The sequence below is a fragment of the Centroberyx gerrardi genome, chromosome 2 (assembly GCF_048128805.1).
Source record: "Centroberyx gerrardi isolate f3 chromosome 2, fCenGer3.hap1.cur.20231027, whole genome shotgun sequence".
Lineage (NCBI taxonomy): Eukaryota > Metazoa > Chordata > Actinopteri > Beryciformes > Berycidae > Centroberyx > Centroberyx gerrardi.
In genome coordinates this window covers 1,870,133-1,896,557 of record NC_135998.1, presented here as the reverse complement: position 1 = coordinate 1,896,557, position 26,425 = coordinate 1,870,133, and the positions used below count along the sequence as shown (strand labels likewise).

At 50.2% G+C, this 26,425-nt stretch overlaps 1 protein-coding gene across 1 annotated transcript; it reads left to right on the top strand.

Moving 5' to 3' along the window:
* Positions 1-664: 664 nt before the first annotated feature.
* Positions 665-1,594, top strand: LOC144542424 (ubl carboxyl-terminal hydrolase 18-like). The gene has a single exon (XM_078289111.1). The coding sequence runs from the start codon at positions 665-667 to the stop codon at positions 1,592-1,594; it is 930 nt and encodes a 309-aa protein (XP_078145237.1).
* Positions 1,595-26,425: the final 24,831 nt, after the last annotated feature.

Here is a 26,425-nt window from a genome sequence, read left to right as displayed (position 1 = left end):
AACTTTTTCACATTCAGGGATTATTCGTCCGACATACCTAACTGGCTGACACAATTGGGTGAGGAGGAAGAACCGCGCGAGAGAAGCTGTGCCAAAACGCTGGTGTACGGAGACCCCAAGCCTTTCAGAGGCAACCAGGCTGCACAGGACATGGGTGATACGAAGTTGAATACACTGGCTAGGAGCATAGTGCTCAGGATGAGAGCCAAGATGTTTGGATCCTCCAGGGTCGAGGTGACAGCACTGGATTGCACGCGGGGTTTGATGAAGGTGACTCTCTGCGACTCCGCACTCTCTGGGATTTCCAGCATAGAGCAACTGGACTGGTCGATGTTACAGACCGACAGTGACTGTTTCACACACGACGCCGTTTCGCAGACCGAGTCCAAGTGGGCCCCTGTCATAATGGTCACAAAGTTTAAAAGAGCTGGGCCTCTACACGAGTTAACTGTCGAGTATTACAGGATGACGATCCTCGTGGTTCTGCTGACCAAACTGGGATCTGCGAGATCTCTCAGAGAGCTGTTCCAGAGTACGACAACGTTCAGCATGACAGACTACTAAATACTACACTTACGGATTTACGCAGTCTAACGGTCCTTAGGACATGTATACACTTTACTGACTCTGCTGCTTGTGCTGAGATCTTTGTCCGCCTTCAACCATGCGAGGCTTGATCAATTACGGGACCCATTGTAGTATCAACAGCGTGGTGCAGTGCCTGTACGGCACCCACGAGCTACGGGGTCTCATTCGGGACATCGACGAACAAGAATACCGGGCTCCTAAAAAGAACACGGTGGCTGCGATGCTCAAGGGTCTCATTTGCGAGATGGACAAAAACAACCACGGATCATGCGACCCGAGCTTTCTCATAGACTCCATGAGCGCATACAGTGGATTGTCTTTCGAGGTTCAGGAGGACTCAGACCTCGTCTTCAAGTGCATCCTCAACGCTCTAACAGATGACGACGGGCCTGCTGAAAAGGTTGGACAATTGTGGGACATCAAGATGGAGAAACGTATACGCTGTCTCCGTTGCAACGTAGTCAAGTCTACACTCGATAAGTTGAACACAATCCCCGTGTTTATCGAAGATAATCTTCCTGCCGAGCTGCAGGAATACATCAAACAGTACTCTGACAACACGCTGACAATGTGTGACTACCATTGTGCACATTGTCACACTAGAACCCAGATCGAAATCACAAGCAAGGTTTTGTCATTGCCCCCCGTTGTATGTATGTGGATCGCACGCGTTAAAAACGTTGGCAGAGATACCGTTAGTTTAGTCAAGATAGACAAGCGCCTCGCTTTCCCCGAGACTCTGGATCTGAAATACATCATGAAAGAACCCGAAGCGGCCGCTGACGCTCTATACGAGTTGTACGCCGTCATAGCCCACTGTGGTAGTCACTACAGTGGACATTACAGTGCTTATGTGCGGGGAGATGACACTTGGTATCTTGCGGACGACACTCAAGTTAGGTTGTGCTCGTGGGACACTGTGAAGTCAACCTACGAAGCAGGATCTAACTTTTACGATGGAGTAGCTTACATGCTCATGTACCGCAGGAGAGACAGCTCCAATTAAACCTATTGTGGCAAGATAGCCCATGTGTATATGATACTAGAATTTGTGTGTACCTGTGCAGTCTGTGTAACCAACTTCATGGGTTTCATTTCTTGTGTCTATGTGGAATAAATAAAGATCTCGTGATACATACACTGGTCTTTATCTTCATTTTATTATCGCATATAAGGACGATGCCAAGTAACATACATGCACAATAGTATCACACAGGTCTAAGGTAATACTACAGAGGACCGAGGTCCTTCTAACTGGGTGATACACACGCCGTTAGCCAGCCCCTCTAAATATCACAGGTTTCATTTCTTGTGTCTATGTGGAATAAATAAAGATCTCGTGATACATACACTGGTCTTTATCTTCATTTTATTATCGCATATAAGGACGATGCCAAGTAACATACATGCACAATATTAGCACACAGGTCTAAGGTAGTACTACAGAGGACCGAGGTCCTTCTAACTGGGTGATACACACACCGTTAGACACACCAGCCCCTCTAAATATCACAGGTTTCATTTCTTGTGTCTATGTGGAATAAATAAAGATCTCGTGATACATACACTGGTCTTTATCTTCATTTTATTATCGCATATAAGGACGATGCCAAGTAACATACATGCACAATATTATCACACAGGTCTAAGGTAGTACTACAGAGGACCGAGGTCCTTCTAACTGGGTGATACACACACCGTTAGACACACCAGCCCCTCTAAATGTCTATCCTAGAAGCGCTTTTTATGTGGGGGGGTTACAGGTTTTATATTCAGCTATCACTTCCTATCAAAATAACAATCCAGAGTATTAAGAGCCTTTGGTTCTTCTGCTTTAGAATCTGGTTTAGAATACCTATCTGACAGTACTACAGAGGACCGAGGTCCTTCTAACTGGGAGATACACACGCCGTTTGCCAGCCCCTCTAAATATTGTATCATAAAAGCACTTTGGGGGCCGGGGCGAGGTTTTTTCATTTTCACCACACGGGAAGACATGATAACCAATCTCACATAGAAACAAGATAGTCTTCCTCGGAGTCCTCTTCCTCAGAGCCCGTTTCAAGGTCGCTACAACCTGCCCTTTCGGGTCTGTTGGTTAGTCTATGTGAAATATCGTCCAATTCGACATCAGAATCGTCCTCCTTGCACGAGCCTGGAGCTGCGATGGGGTCGGCAGCTCGGTTCGCGTCCGCCTCTCTATCTAGCCGAGACTCTTCACGGGCCCACTCTCCCTCGTTGTAATCGGATGACTCTTGTTCAAGAGTGTCAGTACGCCACACAGCGTGAGCGATAGAATTCACTGTTTCTGCAGCCTCTCCACTTAACTTCAGCTCCTTGGACTCTGGAAAAACAGGACTCCGATGTGACGATTTAGGGCTGGCACGGTTGCTGTGTTCTCGTCTTTCGACAGCCTCTTGTTCTATGGACCTCTCAGACGCTTCTGTCTTTTCACATGTCTGTCTGGGCGTATTGACAGACCCGCCCTTCTGAGTCGAGCTCCTACTGTGTGGTCTTATATCCTCCTGCTCGGGGTCACTCACGCTCACTGAGTCAGTGTCGCTCACAGGACAGCGTGTCTGGTGTATCTTCAAAGTGTTGATCTCCTTTGTACTTTCCCTCAGTTTAACCCCTCCCTCGTAGTCATCGTCATCAGATTCCGAACTGGACAGCTTCCTTTTGTACAGAGAGGAGTCCTGCTTGTGGGTCTGTTTGTCCTTAACAAGCTTGACCTTTTCACACTTCTTATCATACTTCCTATTGTGTTTCCTGTTAGTACAAGTTTTAGCTTCTCTGTCAAAGCGCTGAGTAGGGTTATTTTTAACCGCCTTGACACTCCTGCTGCGCTTCTTTTCACTCTCCTCAGAGTGATAGTTGCCCTTTGTACGTTTGATGCGCTTCACATCCAGCTTGATGTGTTCCTCCTCAGAGTCAGATTGCGGTGTGCGTTTAAATCTCCCCCTTTCCTCCATCATAACACTACAGGCAGGCTCGGGGGAGTCATTTTCGGACTCTGAACTCAACAGGAGCTTACACTTGCGCCCCGCCTTAACATTCTTTGTCTTACATTTGGCCTTTTCTGCCTTCCTTTTAACCTGCTCGCAGAATTCCTCCTCATCGGAGGGTAGGTCATGCACCAGAAAGTTGTCACTGTAATCGTATTCATCAAGACTCTCGGCTTCATCGTAGTCCTTTGTAGCCTCCAAATCATCGCCTGGTATCTCATACTCGTCCTTGTCGTCGTCGTGCTCATCCTCGTCCTCGTCCTCGTCACAGTACACTTCATCCACCTTGAACAGCCAATCGTCCTCGTCTTCACTATACCTGCAGCGCGGGCCGTGTACTTGCGAATCACGGCCCTTGTTGGCGCTCTTGGATCCGGACGGCTTAGAAGCTGAAGTCTTCTTGTTGGATTTAGAAGCCGAAGAAGTCGAACAAAATCGCTTTGCCGGTTTGGGGTCAAAACGTGCTTCTTTCTTAGCACATTTGCCAACTCGTTTGGTAGCAGGGTGCTTGGTATGCAGAGCCCTCTTCTTGTTTTGAAACTTGGACGATTTAACCATAGACCGATCCGAATAATCCCCTAGACTCACCTGATCCGGAGTACCCCGGAAAGACGATAATATCTTGCGGCTCCATTCGTCGCTGGATGTAGATGCTAAACAATCCGCCAGCGCTTTACTGAGCCTGTCCTGCAAGCCGTAACGCTTGAGTATATCAACAGTGGATCGGTTGTTAACGATCCAATCGAGGAGAATGTCTTTGTGTCTTGTATCCAGCAGACTAGTGTCTAATCCAAGGAGAGTACAAACAGCTTCTCTCCTGAGAGACTCGTTGTTCAGCCAGGGTTCGCTCATCAACAGAGTCGACATGTTCTTGATCCACGGCAAGATCGGAACTGATTCCGGTGTAACGATAGAATACAGACTGTCATCTTTCTCACCGACGCCAGCGATAGGCTCGTCTTCGCTGTGCTCCTCGTCCTCAGCTTGACTGGTGGAAGACACATTGGCGTCTTCGGCTTCAGTAGAGCGTGAGGACGCCTCTCCGCTCTGCGGATCGTCACACTCGCCTCGCACCTTCAGCCCCTTCTTCAGTTTATTGTAATGCGTGCGGAGTTTTATAAAGAGCACCTTGGCGTTAGCATGCAGCTGTGTCATCTCCTTGTCCTTCTCATCTTTGTCCTTTATCTTGGGCATATCATTTTTCGCCAGGGCGTGCCAGATCTTGGGTGCTTTGGCTGCGTTCTCCAAGGTCAGATGTTTGAACGAGTCATCCCACCTTGAAGTCATTTCGACGTTTTCCTCACCATATTTCTTTCGGCCGTAACTGGAGGCGATTTCGGCCAACGCAGCCCAGTCCAGTCTCATATTCGCCTGCACTATACTAATACGCTTGTTCCTTACGGCCGTGTGAATCTTGTTGTCAGAGGAGTACCTCTCCCAAAAGCTCATACATTCCTGCACTTTCTCAATCGGACAATAGAGCAACTCGGCCACCGCGAACGCCTTGGGGATCTTGTTGTCCATTAATTTAATGGCCAATTCCACCACCTCCACCATTATAGGGTCCATAATCATGCTCTCGACATGCTTGGGTAAATAATTCGACCAGCTGGTCGGATGCACCCGCTTGAGGAACGCAATCAAGGCGAGATTGTGTATCCCCTGATCCATGTCGGGTCCACTGATAAAAGTATCCCTCTCCAATTCCTTCATCGTGGCTTGCCAACAGCTTACTAGCTCCCCGTTGCCCTTGACGCAACAGTGCTTGACGGCCCTCATAAACCTAACTGTGGTAGACACGTACAGCTCAGGAGCCCGAGCCTGATCCTCTCTCAAGGCGACGACCGGGACCAGGTTCACCCGCTTGCCATCCAGCCACTTACCGTTCCTTCTAAAGTATACAGTACGCGCGCAGCCGTCGTCGTAGTGGAACTGCTTCAGATCACATCTTACTTGGTTTTCGTTGAAACAGTCCACGCTGGATTCACGCTTTTTCTTCAATATTTCAGCTGAAGCCGGCCCTACCACGCAGCACATGGGATGTATATCTTCCATGTGAGAGATCAGGGCGTTATCATCGGCGCACATCATCTGGTTAGGCAGGGTTTTATCCTCGTTACGCAGCAACTGAGCGGGCAGGATTTGTTGGAAGGAAGGAGTGACAGCTGTAGAGTGTGTGGGCACCTCCAGGGTCATGTCCCAAAAATCAAACTTGTCACCTGTTACCTCTTTCAGCACTTTGAGACTCTCCAGTCCCGGCACAAATAGTACCTCTTGTATGAAGTACGCCTTTCCCTTGCGTTTCCCGCTTGTCGGGACAAAGACAGTGTAGGTTCCGATCATGGATCTAGTGCTGTCGCAGTAGACCAGGTTGTGCTTTTCAGAATATTGTGTGACCACGGGAATCACCTTCTTACCACTGGGGCTTATCAGCTCTTTAGTCGGTATATAGAAGTTTGTGTAGTTACCGTATGCCAGCAGCACGTGTTTGAGACCGGCCTTGTCTACGCTTGACATAGATTCCAATTCGTTTCCACCTTGAATGTCCACCAGGTCCATCAATGCAAGCAAGAGCGAGCGTGAAGGCTTCTGCTGTATACTCTCCGCTTGGTCGATTACCATATTCCTGATATTCTTGTATACGGTTTTAGGCTTGAAGCTTTTATCTCTGTCAGATAGGTCCCGTTGCTTGTATACCATCAGGGAGGCCACTTCTTGAAACAGTCCTTCTGTGCTTTCACAGCTGAATAACTCACCTTGGTATTCAGAATTCGAGTACCACGGAGGGTATTCTGTCACGATGAACTTCGGGGGATCGTCCTCCATGGTGTGTATATCGCAGAATGAAAGCCACTTGTTCCAATAAAAACGATGTCAAGTCCTTTCTTGTGTTGATATCAGCAGGGCTATACAGGAAACTGAGTACACTGTATTTCACAGTGTAAGAGTGGAGCTAGTCATGTACCTCTCAAAGCTTCACAGGCTGTAATGCTCAAGTGGCTGCTGTAAGGGGCTTTTACATGCCAGGCTTTAGTATATGTACTGTGGTTGGATACAATGACCGTTTATCTGACGGGGGTTTGCCTTTCCAACACCCGGCCACTTTTCAGACCAATCATTTATCTGACTCGGGTTTGCCTTTCCAACACCCAGCCACTCTTCACACCAATCATTTATCTGACTCGGGTTTGCCTTTCCAACAACCAGCCACTCTTCAGACCAATCATTTATCTGACACAGGTTTGCCTTTCCAACACCCAGCCACTCTTCACACCAATCATTTATCTGACTCGGGTTTGCCTTTCCAACACCCAGCCACTCTTCACACCAATCATTTATCTGACACGGGTTTGCCTTTCCAACACCCGGCCACTCTTCACACCAATCATTTATCTGACACGGGTTTGCCTTTCCAACACCCGGCCACTCTTCAGACCAATCATTTATCTGACACAGGTTTGCTTATACAACCCCCACTTTTCAGACTAATCATTTATCTGACACAGGTTTGCCACTCTTCAGACCAATCATTTATCTGACACAGGTTTGCTTATACAACCCCCACTTTTCAGACTAATCATTTATCTGACACAGGTTTGCCTTTCCAACACCCGGCCACTCTTCAGACCAATCGTTTATCTGACACAGGTTTGCTTATACAACCCCCACTTTTCAGACCAATCATTTATCTGACACAGGTTTGCCTTTCCAACACCCGGCCACTCTTCAGACCAATCGTTTATCTGACACAGGTTTGCTTATACAACCCCCACTTTTCAGACCAATAATTCATCTGACTCAGGTTTGCTTATACAACGGGCCCTCACCGAAGGCTCAAGGATTGGTCTGTCTAACTGGGGATAGAATGTCCAACCACATGTCAATGAAGAGTAAGCCTGCACGATTTGCAGTGGTGAAATAAAAAAGTTATGTGAAAAGCAGTGTGTTTCTAACCCGTGTGCCCCCGCTATGCTCTCAAACCTTGTTTTCGTGATCACTGTTTAATATCATACAGACACAACCAAACACACACAAGATCGTATGTCACACAGGACATTTATTCAAGCATCCAAACGCAAAGGAATAAAATGTTATATACATCACACGTTTGGACATAATACACATTTACAAGGGTGCAGTTATCTATAACATTTTAGACCGTCTCTTTTGTGTATAGTTTGTGCGTATGACTCTCCCTCCTACTCGTACTCCTCCTCCTCCTCCTACTCCACAGAAAAACATGTACCCGATCCCAGCTGAGAGCCCGGTGCACCAAGCCATGAGTATAGCAACAGAGGTCCATAGCGCCGCATCACTGGCGAACCCTGAAAGCCATCCTCCGAACGTGACCCTGCTGGCAGTCATCTCATTGTACCGCTTGTCAAACTCTTCTAGGCTTTTTGTGATGTTCTCCAGATCCTCTCGCACATCGATGAGCTGCACGCTGGTGTTTATGGCTTGCAGTATGTCCATTTCGGGCACTCCCGGAATGCTGTCTTTCAATAGATCTGAGAAAGACACGGGGCCGTCCGATATATGCGGTCTCGAGAAAGGTTTCAGCGGAGGAGACTCGATCTCTACCGCGGCTGAACCCTCCATCCAAGTGACCTTTCTATCCTGGTAGCAAATACCTCGATGACAAGGGGCGCATACCGTCTTGCACTCGTTGGGATCCTTGACGCACCTGAGGTACCTATCGTGAGGCTCGGGCTTGTGACAGTACTCGCCGTAACAGTCGGATGGTTCGTAATACCTGCCGTCTATAAACCACACGTTGTAGTCAGGCCAGCAAGGGACTCCGTCTGTGCTAATCTTAGGCATGGGTATGATCCCTCTGACTAGGGTCTTCTCTACAGTCCCGGGGACCGAGTGCACTATGAAAAGCTTTCTGTCTTTGTACAGGGCCGCGCCGACGGTGGGGAACTCCGACAGACCGGGGTGATTCTGCATGACCGCCATGCCGCTGGGGCAGCTTCCCGAACGTTTTGACGCTATCTGCCTCAGACAATTTTCCACTCCCCTGGCCATGAACTTGGTGTGCATGGCGGCCTGCATCATCTGATGGGTGACGCTCTGCATCTGAGCGTACCACATTTGATAACTGGCCATGACCGAGAACTTGACGTTGGTGTCGCGCAAAGCTGCCTCCGTGTTCCTCATCATGGCGTCCCTCAGCATGGCGAAATTGTTGTTGACCATCTCGTTGTTCTTTTGTATTTTCCGTTCCTGCTCGCTTATCCTGCCGTTGACCATGGCTATGTTGTTGTCGAGCTTGTTGCTCACTTCGACTAGCCTCCTGCCCACTGAGACAAACTCGTTTTTCATGTTGTCCATTTGCTCCTGCAAGCTGTCCACTCTATTGGATACATGCCATGCGAGACCCAAAGCGGCCCCTCCTGTCACTATCCCGAGAAACCTTTTGCGCCTGGTGGGGCGGTCTCTCTCAAGTGGTTTGTCCAGCCAGGGGAAGGGCGCATTGTCGGGCAGCTCGTACATCATAGCCTTCTTCTCCTGTACAGCCAACTCCTTGAGGCCTTCCCTCATCAGCTCTCCGGCTCTACGAGCGTCGTTGATGATCTCGTGCGCGGAGTTGCAGAGCCTCCCGTAGTCCTTCCTGCAACTGTTGTCACCTCCGCATATGGCAATCAGACAGGGTCGTAGAGCGCTCACGTCGTAATTGACGCAGCTGACGTTGAGGTTGATGTAGTCTACGCCCGGAGTGAACTTGGTTACGAAATACAGCACTTGAACCGGTTTCACTATCACCCCGTGCTCTGATTCAACCACCGGTTTGTCAACCGTGTAGCCGTCGTCTATCGAGACCACGTTCACATTGTGCATGGTCTCCCCGGTGTTGTAGGCGGTGCACACCTTGTTCACGGGAGGCACGTACTCCACCACTTGTTCCGAATCCAGGATGCCTACCATGTAATGGTTGCGGTCCATCGTGGGGATGAGGGTGTTGATATTGACTGCGATCTGCGGTGGCTTAGTGGAGACGGTGGCCTTTTTGCTGGGTTCACCCGGGCTGCACGACTCGAGCTTGTACAAATCGGCTATGTAGATTTTGTCGTAGCTGGTGCTGTACATTTCCTTGTGAGGCTCCTTGAATATACCCAGCGCCCCATGAACGGCTACAAGTCCGGGACACACCACCGTGTTACTCAAGCCTATGTTGTACTGGGGGTCTAGACAGTTCTTGGAGCCAGAGGCGGGGTCCTTGTATCGGTTTTCGGGGATGTTGATGACGACGTTGTCCAGCTTGATCACCCCGTGGTCGCCGAAATCAGAAGCAGAGCGCCAGCTTCTGCCGCGCGACCGAGTCGCCACAGTGGATATACCGGCCGCTATCTGCTGCCTCTTCCAGTCCCTCAGCCTGTGCACAGCTGACGTGATACCCAGTATGGCGGGGGTGTCGGATCGAACGCCTCGTTTGAAATCCGAATCGACCGGGGTTATGACAAACTGGTTGATGCCGAACGCAACCGCCACCAGTTCGGGAAACTGCTTGAGCGTCTCAAAGGAGGTTGAGGTTACGGTGATGTTGACCATGACGTCCCTAGCCCAAACGGTGGCACTGGTCCCGAAGAAGCACTTGGTGTTGAGGTCCTCTTCGCACTTTAACACAGTGTTGGTTTCCATGTCGGCCAGGGAGAGCTCGCCAGTGATCTCGGCCTGCTGCGAGTCTCTACGTTCGAGCGGGCTGATCTTCAGCCCCCCTGTGAGAGACAGCGTGAAGATTATCTTGTTAGCCTTGACTCCCTGCCTGAGCAGAGCCAATAGGTACGGCATGACGCCCTCCGAGGACTCGTCTCCGTTCGCGGACGCCCACATGTTCTGACAGTATCCGGGTTTGCTCATTTCAACCGATCCCTGGGGCGTCATGAAAGCCGCAAACGCGTCCAGCTGCGAGAAGTCGATGTCGCCCAAGAGTTTGTGGGATCTGGGCAGCCTGAGGAAGAGTTTCAACACCCCCTCTCTGAGCAGAGCCGAGGCGAGACTGGCGGCGGCTCGCGTGAAATTCGCGTCTCGCCAGTTTACGTGAGAGCACTGCGTCGTGCCCCAGTCGTCCGCGTCCAACATGATTGCTGTCGAGAACGTGGACACCTTCACTTTGGACAGCGTTTTGGCTACGATGTCGACGGCTCGGGTGAAACCCCGGCTCGTGGAGGCGAATGGAATGAGGCACTCGTCGAACGGGACCTTCATGATTACGTGGCCGGCTTCGGACACCGTGTAGAAAGTGTCTACGGCGAGCGCGACCGAAAGATAGTCCGATCTGTACACGGCTCGGTCCAAAGAGAGGATGGTGGCGTCGCAGGAGGACGGTATGAGAAAGTCTCTGATCTCTGTAGGTATATACGCTGGGTCCCGGTCCTTTATGCTCGCGGCACTAGAGACCTCGCATATGGCAATGGGCGCTGATGCGGCACTATCGGCGTTGGTTATACCCAGTTGAGGGGCTACGGAGTTGCCTATGCAGAACCTGTTACCTTCGGACACGAAACAGTTGTCCCCTAGTTGTGCGTAACAGGTGCTTATGGACTCTGCGTCCCCGAGGCCCACGTAGGAGAGCACGCAGGCGTAAGGGGAGTTTCGGATAGTGAGGACATCCTCGGTCTCGGGCCACTTTCTGGTCGCAGCGGGTGCGTGTAGCGTCCTCCTCAAGAGCTTGAAGGCTGCGCACTGAGGGTTGGGTCCGCAGTCGACCATCGGGTCCTCGCCGAAGTAATAGTCTCTGTTCGAAGGGCCGGCGTGGAGCAAAATCGATATCTTGTTCAACGGGGTGTTCTCGACAACGCGATCCGAACACTTGAACCCTCCGGGCACCGTGAGACAGGACGATCTGTCCAGCCTCCTCACGTAGGCGCCGAGTACGGAGCTTTCAGTCTCATACTTGGTGAGACCCGGCGAGTATCGGAAGGGCCTCCAGTAAGCGTAGATTTTCCCCGGGCAGTAGTGGGTGCAAATGTCAGCCGTGCGGTTGTAGTCGTTGACGCTCAAAGCGAAGCCGCTGCGGCTGTTGCCCTGACACCAGCCGTTCTCGGCGCTGCATTTGCCAACGGCGATCCAAACGTAGGGAGCGTAGCCGTAAGGGTTATTGTAGGGTAGGGGAGCCACAAGAGCGAGAGGGCCAGTGTGAGCCTCATGGGTGTGGAGTAGGAGGTGGATTATGGTAGGGTTTTTTTTTTTAATCCTGTGCACAGAATACAATGACAAACACATTTGCAACAATTATATAAACGAAGATTACAACAATAACATCGATTACACTACGAAATGGTAAGGTTCTATAGTAGTACCTTGTTATTGGTGAAAGAAGACAGTTGGAGTTTGAGATTACAACAAAGGATTAGACACGGGAGCTCTGTCGTTATCGTTGTGCTTGTATTTCATCAATGCCTGACACGTAGACGCCAGACCGATGAACTGTTTAACGGCGTCGTTGTGAACCTTAGCCACATCCTGGTCTGGGACGAAAAACGGCCTACCCATGTGCGTTCTGAAGCGGTTCATGATGCGGAGAGAAGCGTTGTTCGCTAGGGAGTACGATTTGCCGATCAGGTCCACGGACATGTTCTGTATCACCCCGATTACATCTTCATCCCTCACGGAGTGAGCCAGGTGAATGTTGACTTGGTCCTCTGTGAATCTGTGGTTGCAGGAGTCTAGGTAATCCTTCACCTCGTGGGGCTTAAGCACTTTGATGGAGTCCAAAGTGTTCCTGTCCAATTCGCACAAAGGACAGCTGGTGCTCTCATTTTCGTACTGCACGTCGACTATGGAGGGGTGGTCGTGAGCGTTCAGGTTCATGTACAGCATCGGGTACTCTTTTTGTATGAATCGATCATTCTCGCTGATCTTGTCCACATCGCGATCCTGGTGCTCGCCGGGCTCGGGGAACATGCGGAATATAGCGTCCGTGGCCATGGCTGAGGAATAACCTTGATTCGGTGTGGCTCGCGAGCCCGGGACTCGATCGCCTCTCGACTCTGACGCGCTGGGAGACCTGTCGCGGGGTGTGTTAGGGTTACTAATAGAAACGGCTGCTCGCCTCTCTCCCTGCGAAACCCGAGTGTGACGACCGTTAGCAGCGGCTCGGCTCTTACTGGGAGGCTGTTCGTTGATTTCGTCCGGGTCCGTTCTCACCCTTACCCTCTTATTCCCGGGCCCTCTCTCGGGGAGACTCGCTCGGGCAACCTCACGCGAGGATGAAGAGCAGCTCGGCTGCTGAGAGGAAGACAAAGAACGAGAAGAAGACGAAGTCGAAGAAGAACCGCTTTCACTCATCGTCAGCTGACGTAAAAAGCGGAGACGTTTCGAAGGCGGTGGCGGGATTTATCGAGAGCGATACATTCACGGTGTGCGGAGGTGTTATCACGTCGCGCTGCGGCTTACAGTGGGGTAACCACTGCGTATTCCGTACGAGTTCCAAGCACTTAATTGTCATAGTAAACAGTGAACATTGTAAATGGTGCAAAAACGCTTTGTTTACACCGGCTCACGAGAGCGACTTTGCCGAACTCGACACGACAACGTACTTACGGGGGATGTTCCAGCTCCAGTTATCGGACCTCGTGAAGCTATCCGAACTGATATCTGAGCTCACACGCACCCAAGGAACAGACGGCTGCGGTCGCACCTTCCCGTTCACCAGCACTCCACCTTATTGCACAGTGGAGAACGTGACACACATCTCTAATCTCGCGCTCCAGAAATTGATAGAGTTTGACAAGGAGTTTGTCTGGGGAGACCATCTGATATTCAATGCCAACGCGGAAGGGTCCGACTCCGGTTCGCGTTAAAGGGTAGGTAATATAGCCCGAGGTCCTCGTCTCTGCAGCGGATAGAGGATAGGGTCGCGATGTCCTCGAGCGGCGTAACCCCCTTGGTGAGCCAGGGGTCTAGGGTGGGGCCCGTGTTCTGCACGAAAGACCAGTGTGCATTTGTGAAAATGTCAAACAGCGACAAGAAGAGAGCCGTCTTAAACATTACCAGCATGACTCTAGTCAAATACGCCGACAGAGGAGAGTACCCCGAAGAGGCTCTGCGTTCGGACCAGTCTTTATTTGTACCGATCTTCTGCAAAGAGTGCTACGGTACCAACGACGACGATTACACAGAAGCGCTGTCCGGCATTGTTTCAAGTGGGAGTGACAAGTTCCTAGTGGGGATGTGTAGCGTGTTCGGAGTGGCGCAGGGTGAGGTGTACCCAGAGTCGAGGAAAGATTTTATCACGGGGGAGGACATGTCGTACTCCGGAGCGTGTCAGTTCCAACCCGGCAAGGCTGTGTTCATGCACAAAGACAAGAAAGACATTGGTCGAGTCAAGTGCTACTGGCACGTCCACAGCAAGTCCGTCGACAAAACTTTCCTGTACAGCTGCGTCGCGTGCAACGACACCGAGTACACCAAGGGCGTCGTGAACCCAGAGATGAGCATGGGCTTCAGCCTAGGCACAGTTGGTGATAACAGGAGCGGCCCCGTGACAGAGGAGTGTAGTTTGGTCTCCGTGCCCATGAGACCGGGCTGCTTTTGCACGCTGGTGACAGCTAATGATCTGGCCCAGACCATGACTAGGCTGGGGTTTTCCAGCCTGAAGGACTCGGTCCTCGAAGCAGGCGTCAATCCTAACGAGAGCTCCGGGGTCACGGATGCGCAGGTCGAGAGTCACTCCGATGTATCGGACGAGAGCTCCGAGGGGCAGAGTATCATAGAGACAGTGAAATCCTTGAAGAAGGCCGTGCTAGACCAAGCCGCCGAGGTGCAAGTGCTCAAGGATGTATTACAGGCCATGAAGGTTCAGAATAGCGTACTAACTCAGATACTGAAATGCCCGGACGATCCAGACACACTGTTCACGGTGCAAGGAGCTAAGGACTTCACCAGACGTACCGGGGTGAAAACTAAACTCTGCGCTGGTACTAAACCTACTGACGAAGATACTAACGCCAGCGTAACAGACCCTACACGAGATACTAAACCCGAACAGATAGAAGATACAATGGCCACTACTCAGACCCAAATCGATACTCTGATCAAACTTTTGCAGCAGCCTCAGCAACAGCCTCAGCAGCAGCCTCAGCAGCAGCTACAAGCTCCGCAGAGTTTCATGCAGACACCCCCCACACTTCAACATTTTATGCAACCTCAAACCCAGCATCTGTGGAATCCTCAGCAGCAGAACGGACAAGGGTTCTTTGGAACCCAGGCGTGTCTCTACAACCCAAGAGGTGTATCAAATCATAGCGACGGATCGTTTCAGTACGAGACTCTGACCGAGGAGCAAAGGAGGAAGATAGCAATGGAGTATAACAAGAAGGAGTCTGAGAGACAGGCAGCGTCCCTGAAAGATCAGGAGAGGATGCTGGACTCGATCAAGTCCAGCGTAAGAGACGTCATACTAGAACAGCAGCGCAGCTCGACGTCACAAGAGTCCTTGTCTAACCAGTGTAACACAGATACGTTGCAGAGGTTGGCGAAAGACACCCCGTACAAGCGTGTGCGCAAACAAGCCAAGGATGATCAGGATCCGGGGGATATCTCTAAATTGATGAACGAACTACGTGAACTTTCGAAGCAAATCTCAAAGGGCGGCAACAAAGGCTCCAGCAACGAGAGCGGCGAATCGGACAATATGGACACAGAAGACGCAGCGGAACCCAAGCCCGCCGCCGCCACCTACAACAACCGACACTCTCAACAGTCCAATACGGCCGTAACAAACAAACAGCAAGCCGGATACTCGGTACCATCGGGCAGAGCCAGCTCTTCAAAGGTTTCGATGTCCGTGGCGGATTTCATCTCATCAGTTGTCACAAAAAAGTAAAAAAAAATAAGAACCCTTGCTTTGGTGTTTATGATATACCCTCACAAGAGCGCACCAGGGAAGGTCCTGGGAGTCTACTTCTTCTACACCCTGTGTAATTGTTTTTTATATGCATGTCAATGTATCATGTGCACAAAATAAACTCTTACAAACACACATTGGTCTAAATGTCTTTATCTTAATTCGTGATAGTTGTTGTAAGGGGAATATTACAATGTGGGTTATAATGAGGATGATGGTGATCAACTGTTTTACGCCCCCAGCAAGCAAGCCACTAACGACATGCGGTATTTCCAAGTTTGTACCATATACTATAATCTGACACGCGATTACCGAGACTCCACCGCCTCTTACTATGGCCTCGCCTAGGTCGATCTGCTTCATGCTCAACGAGCAACCCGTGACAGCGGCACAAGACCAAGTGTCTCAGACTCGACACTTGGTGAAGGACAACTGCAGCGATAACGACTTAGTGCTAGCGGGGTTGAGCGGTTATAACGGACAGTGTAACAACCTCGCCCTGGCTCATCTCGACTTCAAGCAAATACCCTCTCAGCTGATTGCCTCAACTGTCAAACACAGTCCTCGAGTGGGGGATGTGTGTGTCAGACTCATGTCTCTCATCAGTCAATCTGAGGAATACGCCACAATTGTGGACCTGTACAACACGTACGTCGCCAAGGGGAGCTCTCTGGCAGCCAAGAGGTGTATAAACAGTTACGTCGGGGCCGAGGAGCTGTACATCCCCGCGATCCCTATCCACACGTTTGTCTCCGAGTGGAACAAATCGCTTCAACAGTTTCACAATATGATCAAGTGCGACGGCTGGGGTGTACATCAGACTCCTAGTCAGCGTCGTATGGCCGTGCTTTCCAACGTGACAGAGATTGCTCTCAAGAACGTACCCATTATCAGTGACCATCTGTGGTTCGTGCTACACTGCATTGTGTCCAAGCCGTCCCTGGTCAAGCAAGCCGTGCAGCTAGTGGGCTCCATCGCGTCGATGTCGGGTACGGCCTACCACACGGGCGAAGTCGAAAACACCACGGTTCCGGGTAAGGACGCAATGCGCGCTGTGAAATTGTACCTGATAGCGAAATCCGTATCCGCCTTGGGACACGATGTCACCGGTCTCGGAGACGAAGCCAGAGCGACGCTAGGTCTCATTTGGGTTACTGACGAAGAGGAACTGTACGACCACCTGCGAAACAGCCAAAACTGCTACTACGTGCACATTGGGACGGAGGCCGGGAACACCTTCCGGTGCAACGGTTTCTGCGAGTGGCGCTATTATAACCACAGCGTGTTCAACAGGATGACTAGAATCGGCCAGGAGACGGTGTCGAAGTTTAAGAGCACGATGCTGGCCGGTAACACCGGAGACTCGGCTAGATTGGTTCACTGAGCCTGGCGGCCGAGCTTTCGTTTTTTGTACACATTAAAATAAAAGACACCGCATTCACACAGTATGTCGCTTTGGCTATCTCTATCGACGGAGACATGTTACCCAGAAAATGTTTACCCGATCAGGACTTGATCCTGTGCGCCTCTCTGAACAGGATTATGATGACTACAAACGTTCACCCTCTATACCTACCTCCCGCCGTGTGCTGGCTCAATCGGACCTGTGTGCAAGTGCAGCGTGTCAAGGGTCTTGTTTTCAACGTACTCAAGGTTATCTCGAGCGTGCTAGTTTTCGCCACTCTCTTTGTGCACAATATCAGATTGTGGAACATCTTCGCCTGGGGTCTGCTGGGAGCCCTGTGGTCTCTTATGGTGTGCATCACCTTGATCGGCGGTTCCATTCTAACCATCCTGAGCTCGGACAGAAGAAGCAGTCGCAGTGACACCAGCGTGGCCGTCGACCCGATGTCGGGCGTATCCGTCTCGCAGAAACTCATCATGTTCATGTTCTCCTTAGCCACCTACATTTACACTTGGCTATACTATGAATTTTGCGGCGGGACGGAGCTCGTCGGCTCACGGATCGGATGCTCGGGCAAACGGGGTCCATCTCTGTTCCCGGTTATAAAATGGACAACGTTCGTGTTCATCTGGATTAACACGATCGGCTTCGTCAGACAAGTTCGACCCACTTGAACTCATGTCATCGTATCAGGGAACTCGGTTATACTTTCTCTTCATTTCCATCGTCTATCTGTCGTACAACCTGGCGCGGGGGGATCTGACGCCCAGGAACTCCGTCTGGCTAGTCGGGTACAAGGTGATCTTCTTGGTCGCGGCTGTCAAATCCGTCACATCGTACGTATGCCTGGAACTGAACACCCTACTCGAGAGGACCAGGCAGCTGCAGCACTCGGCCCTATCGACCACCAGCAAAGGCGAGGTCCTCGCTCTGTACAGGGAGGAGAGACTGTCCATCTCTGAGCGCAGAGGCTCGCTACAGCAAGCGAGCTTTCGGACATCGCGACGAGATACTATTCAACCCCCACGACCGATATAACCCTGCGTCGGTCTTCTGGTGCACTCTCATGGCATTTTTGGTCCTCTACAACACGGCGCATCTCGCTCTAGCTCCCTTCTCGTACACATCGCCCCTGTTCTTCGGCACGCCTGCTTATGTGCTCTACTGGGTCGCTATGAGAACGACCCAGATGATGTTAAGCTGAATACGTTTTTTTTTATTTATTAAGGAAAGCGGGGGCACTCATCTCCCATATGAGCCAAAGGACATGGTCTGTCCGGATCTAGAGAGAGAGCCCGAAGTTAGCTCGAGAGGACAGAGTGAATCAGGCTCACTGGACAAACGTCTGGACCAGTGTATTACTGTAATCCTATGTATACTGGTCCTATTGAACATCGGTCTGTGGTTCACCAGATTGTGTTTCCATACCAGCTCCTTACTCGAGTGACAAACGACACGAGTCGAGACCTCGGTGAGGAATGGATCGTCGTGAGGACGAGAGCTGGTGGATGAACGTTTTGAAGGAAAAGCCCGAGGAACGCCACCGTCAACACCTGTGTATACATCGACACACCGATAGCTGGTGGCTTGACATGGGAGATGCGAATCCTGCCAAGATTACTAGCGAGCCCTTGTCTGATCGATGGTGGATGACCATCCTACTTCCTAGGAAAGAAGAGGACAGTGCTGCGTCCGCCGCCCCTGCCGATACATCCGCTAACACCCCTGATGAGAACAGCTCAAATGTGACAGTCCCGAATGTCAGTAGCTCCAACACACCTGAAAGTTCCTCTGTTACATTAGACAGACTCGACTCGTCTGTTGACAAAGATGCCACGGCTCGGATGCTGCAGACTAAATATGACAAACAGAAACCCCTTGGTTACCGCCGTTACAATATCCAGAATAATGATAACCGAAAAGACATAAAAAGGTCTAAGAAGATCCAGTGTGAGAAGCTTGAGCGCGAATCGAAATAGAAAAATTTGGACCGATCTCAGTTTTGCTCCTCTTGTTACCCTTTGTTTGTACTCTTATATTGTGCCAAAAATAAAGATGTGTGTAAGACACGTAGATGTTGTATAGTTTCTTTATTTGCTCATTGTTTATTATGTTACACACAACTGTACATACGATTGCAACCAAACCTACAAAGATGGCAATACAATGATACAGTGGAAATGTTTACTACACGTAGCCAAACAGAGTCACTAATGTCCACATCTCATCCACAGGCCTCTCATGAAAACCATCTGCTCATATTGACGTGGGCCGCGAATCTATCACCGGTCTTGATTGTGCTGATGTTATAACCATTGCAGGATCGTACGACTTGTCCTCCGGCGAAGCCTTGCACACTTTCCACGATGTTCATTGCATGCCTGACGACAGTCCTCAGAAATCTTTTGACACCGGCGTCGTCCAGGAGGGCGCTGATGGTCGCCGCGTCGAAGTCGTTGTTGACGGCCGCGGCGGCGCTCAGTCTCAGCGCATTAGTGATTTCATGATGATCTCCCCCGTTGGCCACCAGCGTCATCATCGACAGTATACTCTGGGGTGTGTAAGGCGAAATCAGTTGACATACGTCGAAGTCGGGATCGTACTTAATAGCCTGTATCACCTCCTCCACGGGGTCTCCGCCGGCCTCACAATTCACTCTTCTGGTGGCCAGTAGTCCTCCCCATATGCCATTGTTCACGGACCTTTCGTAATCTAGTTCAGCTCCCGCGTTCAGTTGAGCGGCCACGTCGTCTCGGTCGGGGAGCTGCACTGTGAAACGGTCGCCCTGTTTCAGGGACTCGTGTCCTGTGTTAATCAGCTCCACTTCGTACAGGTGTGGGGCGTTCAGGAAGGGTCTATTCGCAATGGCGCTGTATGCGGTGCAGACTGCCACTTCCTTTAGGGTTTTTATGACATCAGCGCTCAGCCCGTGTAGCGTCGGCAAGTACGAATCCGCACCTTTGACAAAGTGGAACAGGCCGCCAGGTAGATAGTTCTTAGCAGACTCGTTTCTGTAACACCCGTAAGGGACTTCGGTGGTGCCAGGTCGTCGCTCGCTCAGATTGTGTACGTACGTACGGATTGGTCTGTATACTCTGGTGGATGACATAGCTGACGTGTGACTATACGCGGGGTTCGGATTGAAGTGCGCTAGTACAGCGAATTGTCAGTCAGCTGCTGAATAGGAACCTGGCTACTTGAGATGGATCTCGGCAGGTTGGGGCGAACGGTATGTTGGGCTGCTTGAGGACAAGTGAGGCTGCGGTGAGTAATTCCAGGAGGATAGGGTTTTCTTCGCTGTTGAGCCTGAGCAACTTGATCGTAAGCATGTTAAGATTCGCGTCCGACAGTACGCCGAACGTCCGCGAAAACCAAGGGCACCAACGTAGAAGGATGTACGAGTTGAGATCATCTTGTACACCGGCCCGGGGAGGCGTGAGACTCTCGTCCGGCTCGCTCGTGTAACTTTGCTTGCCGACCAAAAGCTGCACTCGGTTAGGCTTCTCGTCGTACTCTTTAGTCAGTTCCGCCATAGACTTGGATGATGTGAGGCAGAGCAACTCGTCCAGTGTAAGCTCGTGCCACATCGTGCTGTTTTTCCAGCTCATATCTTGTTCTTCCTTTTTGTTGCTTTGCTCTTTCAGCTCTAGCGTTGACGGTAACGGATCAAATGAGTCCCGCCGACTGCCGGTTGTGTGTATATAGAGGTGCGTATTGTATATGAGCGATATCGCGTAGACGTGTCAAGACGAATAGTTCATCTCCACCCTCTTGCGATAAGCCACCAGTCTGTCGTCGTAAAAGTTGACCGCACCGGTCTTCTTGGCAAAGTTGCAGTTTGTCATTTGTAGATTCTCTCTTGTCAGCACCCTAGTGAGCACAACGTACACTGAGGGCTTTATCGGTGACATGGAGAAATTCTTGGGCGGGTGGTATAGCACTTTCTCGTGCACGGTGCAGCCTTGGCAATCGTACGTGTTCATCGCCAACAGACAGGCCAGCGGGTGCGTGGTCACGGTCCAGTTCATGTAGTTCCACTTGGAAGGAGCGACCTTGTACAAGGTTCCGCTCTGAGCCCCCTTCACGTAGAACTCGTTCAACTGACTCTCTCGTTTGAATTTAATGTCTTCCACTACACCTTCCGTATCCGCCACGGAAGGTAGTTTCTGCCTTTTCCCCCCTTGCACGCCCAACGAGGCAGATAAGGATGATGATAATAATGATGATGATGATGTCTTTTGGTCCGCCACCTGTATGCCGTTGAAGTCCATGTGCCAGATCATTCTCACCCTGCAACCTACCCAGAGCTTGTCCACCTTCAGATAATCCCTTTCCGTGGAGCGGATCCCTTTACGGTATCCGGGTACCGAAAAGAGCTTGGGTAGCGTCTGAGCGGCCTGCCGAAGCACTTCGTACCAAGCGCTCGGTCCTTTGGAGAGTGCCCGGTTCCGGGCAACACTCAGAAACTTCTCTTCCATGCGGACATTTTTACTCGCCTTGTTCATGTATGCTGCAGTGTATGTCATCTGCTGTTTGTCCTGGTGGAAGATCCGCAGCTTCTCCGGTTCGTACTCGGGGTCCATAACATCGAGCTCGCTGACAGACACCTGGCTCCTGAAAATGCGCCGAGACTCTTCCGTGACTGTGTTGAACTGAAGGTACGTCACGGCCTCCGCGTAACCCAGGTCCCTGAACTGCCGCCTGTTTACAAAGAGTGGAGTCGAACAAGAGAGGAGCCCTTGGAAGTGCTCGTTTTCCCAAATGCGCAGATTAGATCCCACGGGCTGCAGTTGCGAGACGCTGCCCGAGAACACTATCAGAGGACCCTTACCGGGACCGTAGAAGAGAGCCAAGCAGCGTAACATCATCTCGAGCAGCTTAACGTTCATCAGGCCATACTCATCCACGATCAGCACGTTCACCCCCAGGAACGGCGGGGCGTCCTCCATGGGGGCCTGTTCCGCTGGGTTCTTAGACACCCTCAACTGCTCGAACATTTTACTGCACACCGCACACGATTCCGGTCTCAGCTTTCTACACGAGTGTCGTCTGATGGCCTCGTTCTGCCCCCGGGGTATGTCGGATTGGCGTAGTGTGTTGAAATGATAAATCATGTTCCGGTATACTTTGCAGTACAGCTGCATAAAGTCCTCGAGCGAAAGCTCGTCTTCCAACATTTCCTTTTTGAATCCCATCATCTTGTGGAAAGTGTAGACGCGGTCCAGCGAGCACGATTCCATCAGAGTACCCGCTGCCTTGTTGGTCATGGCGCTCACAGCGACGCTCACGTTCATGCTCCTTAGCTTCTTCTCCAATAGTGATATGGCGTACGACTTGCCGCAGCCCGCGTCTCCGCTCAGCAGAGCCAGTTTCATACGCTCGCCTCGGGACATGTGCATCTTTACCATTTTCCTGACCCATTGCTCCTGGCAGTATCTAGACATGGCCAACATCGCTTGCATTCTCAGGTCCTCTGTGGCGATACCTTGCCTGTTGCGCTCAGACTCATGTACCAGTAGCTCATCTCTGCGCCGCGCCATGGATCTTTCTGTACTCTATTTGTCTAACTATATCTCCCTATTGTTCTCCTCCTACAGTGCTACAGAGCAGCTAGATCGTTTTACCAAGGTGAATCGAACAGCACCCGCTTTTCAAGAGGCTCTGACACGGCACGTGATGTCGACACCCTAAACGGGAAATGTTCCTGGTCACTCTGATGAACACTCTGGGAGGACCTCCTCCCTTTACCCTGACCCCCCAAATCTCTGCGTTTCGTGAACGCTAAGAGGGACTGCTCCAACCGAAGGGGGTCTTCGTGAGTGGCTCTGTCTAACTCGGCGCTGCTGATGTGAGGGGGGGCTTCAATTCCTTCCAGTATAGAGCGCAAGACCTTGTTCTTGACAGAGTGGGAACCAGTTTGAGATTCGGTCTGATCCGTACCCAAGCCTGCCGTGAGAGGCACATACACGACACCTTGCGCTTTGCGCATCCTCTGAGCTCTCTCGTATACGTGTCTGAAAGCCTCGCCGGCCCTTGATACCGTGTCTCTGAACAGTGTGACATGCGCGGCGTATAGGTTCCTGCTCATGTACAGAGCTGCGCTCGTCACTCCTCCCTTACCCATGCTGTTTAGAACAGTCATGCGCCCCGCTAGCACTTCAATCAGCGGAGCATGCGCGCCGTACTCGAACAACAGCCACGCAAAGTCCTCGGTGTCCACCCTGTCCGTAGATTTGTATTTGTTGCCATGCACGTAGGCTCTACAGAAACCAAAGTGCTTGGCATACCACTCGGGCTCCACTTGAGAGAGCATGATGTTTGTATTCTCTAACACCACGCTGAACCCCGTTGCCAATTTATCGCCTACCCTCATCTCAAACAGCTTATGTAACACCCCGACCGGAGTGACAGACTGACCAGGTTTGAACATGTGATCCTCCGGCAGTACCACCGCTAGGTAATGTCTTCCCACCCAGTCTAAGTGAGGGTGTGAGTCTTCAGTCTTACGCGTTCCGCCGACCACTTCATCGGGTTTGTCAAGTTTCATACTCTGGCTCTCTGACAGCTTGATCCTCAAGGCTTCTCGCTCTTCGCAGGCTTCCTGGAAAGCCTCTCTTGTATCCGCCAGCTCCCTTTTACACAACTCAAGTTCACACAGCATGTGCCTATGGGCACCGCTCCACTGCTTGATGGCAGCTGTGTTCGCTATATTGTCTATTATAGCCACATCTCCTCCTGCTGCTGCGTCTTCTCCTTCCCATTTCACACGTCCCGCGCTCAACGCCGTTCGCACACGGAGCGCCTCGATCCTCTGTTCACGCTCCACATCCAGTGACTTTTTGAGTTCCAGGATTTCACGTTTCAAGTTTGCTATCATGTTTACGTGAGAACGGTCATCTGACCGGAAGACTCTTCTCGGGTCCTCTTTCTACACAGAGATGAGCTACTGCGTGTGGAAGGCATGATTCCGCAAATCCTTACACGTGTCTTAAGGTAACAATAACAACAACTGTATATAGGCTACTCCGAGACACGATTAATCTAAACACACACTACACTTTATAATGCAATACATGGGAACACTTTATGGAGTTCCATAAACATCACACGTTTTTTATTTGTAACAAAGACATCTATCGTGAAACACAGCAAGTTCGGGGATATGATCGAACAGGAAAAAAGAGTATGATTGTATATGAGGACACCACACCAGTCAGTTTGTACACTCACTTATTCATCCGCCGTCCTCCCAATTAGTCGAGAATGCTCACGAGCATCTTTTAAGGGACTGTGGCATTGTGTTTTGACTTTCGCTTATGACACTGAAGACCTTTAGGTGCTTTGGTATATATAATATACTTGCTATTACATTCCAGAACCTCACCGAATTGATCCACAGGGACCAACGTGGCTGCAGATTTGAGATGAGTGTAGCGACCCTCCAGTACTTCTGAGCTGAACCGACCGTCATCTTTTAACGATTCCCGTATGGTCTTTGTGGGGTCCACCACCACCAACAAATTATCAGGCGTTAAGCTTGTGCTTCGAACATTGAGTATATGAACCCTTGCAGAGCCGTACTGTGAACTAATCCGTATAGTGAAGATTTCATTTTTAGGCTTTATTCTTCTTTCGGGATAGTTTGGTTGGCGAGTAGACGTAGGTTCCACAATGAGACGAAATTCATCGGTTGCCTTCATATCAGACATAAGGTTACAGGGAAAGTTGTGAGGCAGCCATGTAAGGTCGGGATGTGTCAGAATTCGAATGTCACGTACAACCCTCTTGTCTAGCATGCCAAAAAAGGGACACTTGTCCAGGGCGTTCTTGATAGTATCCACGTCCTGGCAGATACACCGTACGATGAACGCCTTGAACGCCTTCGCACGTTGTACACGTCGTACTTCATACTCAAAGACGGTTCGAGTCGATCGTGATTCTGGCGACGACGTTGAGCTTGAGCGAAGACCGCTGTGTTTGAGGCAAGAGAGAGCCATGGCTACAGTAGTTATTTCAGCCTACAAGAGTGCAAAAGACAGTTATGTTTATAGTTTTATTAGCCCCACAATTCCACTTTGTCAACAATCCTCCTACAACATTATCCACCCACGAGGACCCATTTGTCCAATCGTAGACCACTCAAATGGGTAAACTCTGCGCTTGATAAATGCTCTGTGGTTTGAGCAACCTGATAGAGTGGGTGACAGCATTTGGTTCGTCCAACCAAGGCGGTGTTATCCAACCACTGTTAATCTGTAAGCACACTTGGTAATCCACAAACCGCACTATGTAGCCTTCGGGTGTATAAACCCGGATCACATTCTCAGGGCCAGATGACCGTTCCCCGTAGGATTTTAAACTGTGAAGGTGGCTTGGAATTGACATCCCGTGGATCTATACCAGCACGACCAGGAAACAAGTGTCATGTTTTGGGACAAATATGGGTTGTACATAAGTGTTGGTGTTGGTGTTACAATCCTGGTTATCTGTTCATCTTGTGTGCTATGCTGTTGTCTCTGTTTGCGACGGAACCGTAATAAGAATAATAAGAAAGGCGCTTATAAGGAAGGCGCTGCATACAAACCACCAGCTAAACAGGAAACTGAAAGCACTGTGTAACTTTATTTGTCCTGACACACTTGTGTGATTGTCTACAGTATAGCACATGCATGTGAGTGCAGGCGCGAATGTGGAACATTGCAAACAGATATTCTCTGTATGTTATGTGTGTTTGAATTGGTCTGGAAATATATAGACTGTTCTTCAGATATGAAATATGCATGTTTTTGACTCCAGTCCGAAGCCTTTCTTTGCGCCACCAACAATGTACCACCACACATTAACCTTGTCCTAGAAAAAAAACTCTGACCGTTTATCCAAACATTGACTATTTACAAGTAGGATTCATTCATTCATATCTATAGCACACTTGGACTCTAACATTGCTCTTACCACAATCAAACCACTAATCAAACTATACAATCCACGCACGATTTAGCCTGGGTAAGACTTACAATTCACCATGAACCCGAGCAAGGACTCCGATTCCAGTCACCAGCAAATGTCGGTCGGAGTCGGACCGAGGTTTTTTCATACAACCTTCGAAGTGCGAGCTGATGAAATTGGCTTGTCAACGAGGGAAATCTTTGCTAAACGACACCATGATCATCTGCAGAAAGTCCAAAGAGAACACTGCACAGCCATACAGGACCCCATTGAGCCGATGGACGTGTCTTGAGTTAGGTGATATGTCTGTCACATAAAAAAATAAATACAGTAAACATACAAAGCCACGTCTCTATTTTTTTATATTCTCTATTTTTTTAATATTCACATATCAGCTGTATGATGATATGATAAGTACTAGGGTACTTGCTATGTAGAGGAATAGAGGTCTTGGGTCATTTATGAAACCGAGTGTTCATTGTCAAAGTGCAATCCCAGAATTTCTTGTGGGTCATACTGCAGAAACAACTGTTTGAATGAAACCTAGTTTGTTTGTTTAAAAGGAACCCCGGTCTGGGATATGATTTTATTTTGAAACTATTTAAGTAAGTAAGTAAGCTAAACAGTCCC

What these genes read in the sequence shown, in the direction of transcription:
- LOC144542424 (XM_078289111.1), top strand. Translation starts at nt 665, where the DNA reads ATGCGAGGCTTGATCAATTACGGGACCCATTGTAGTATCAACAGCGTG.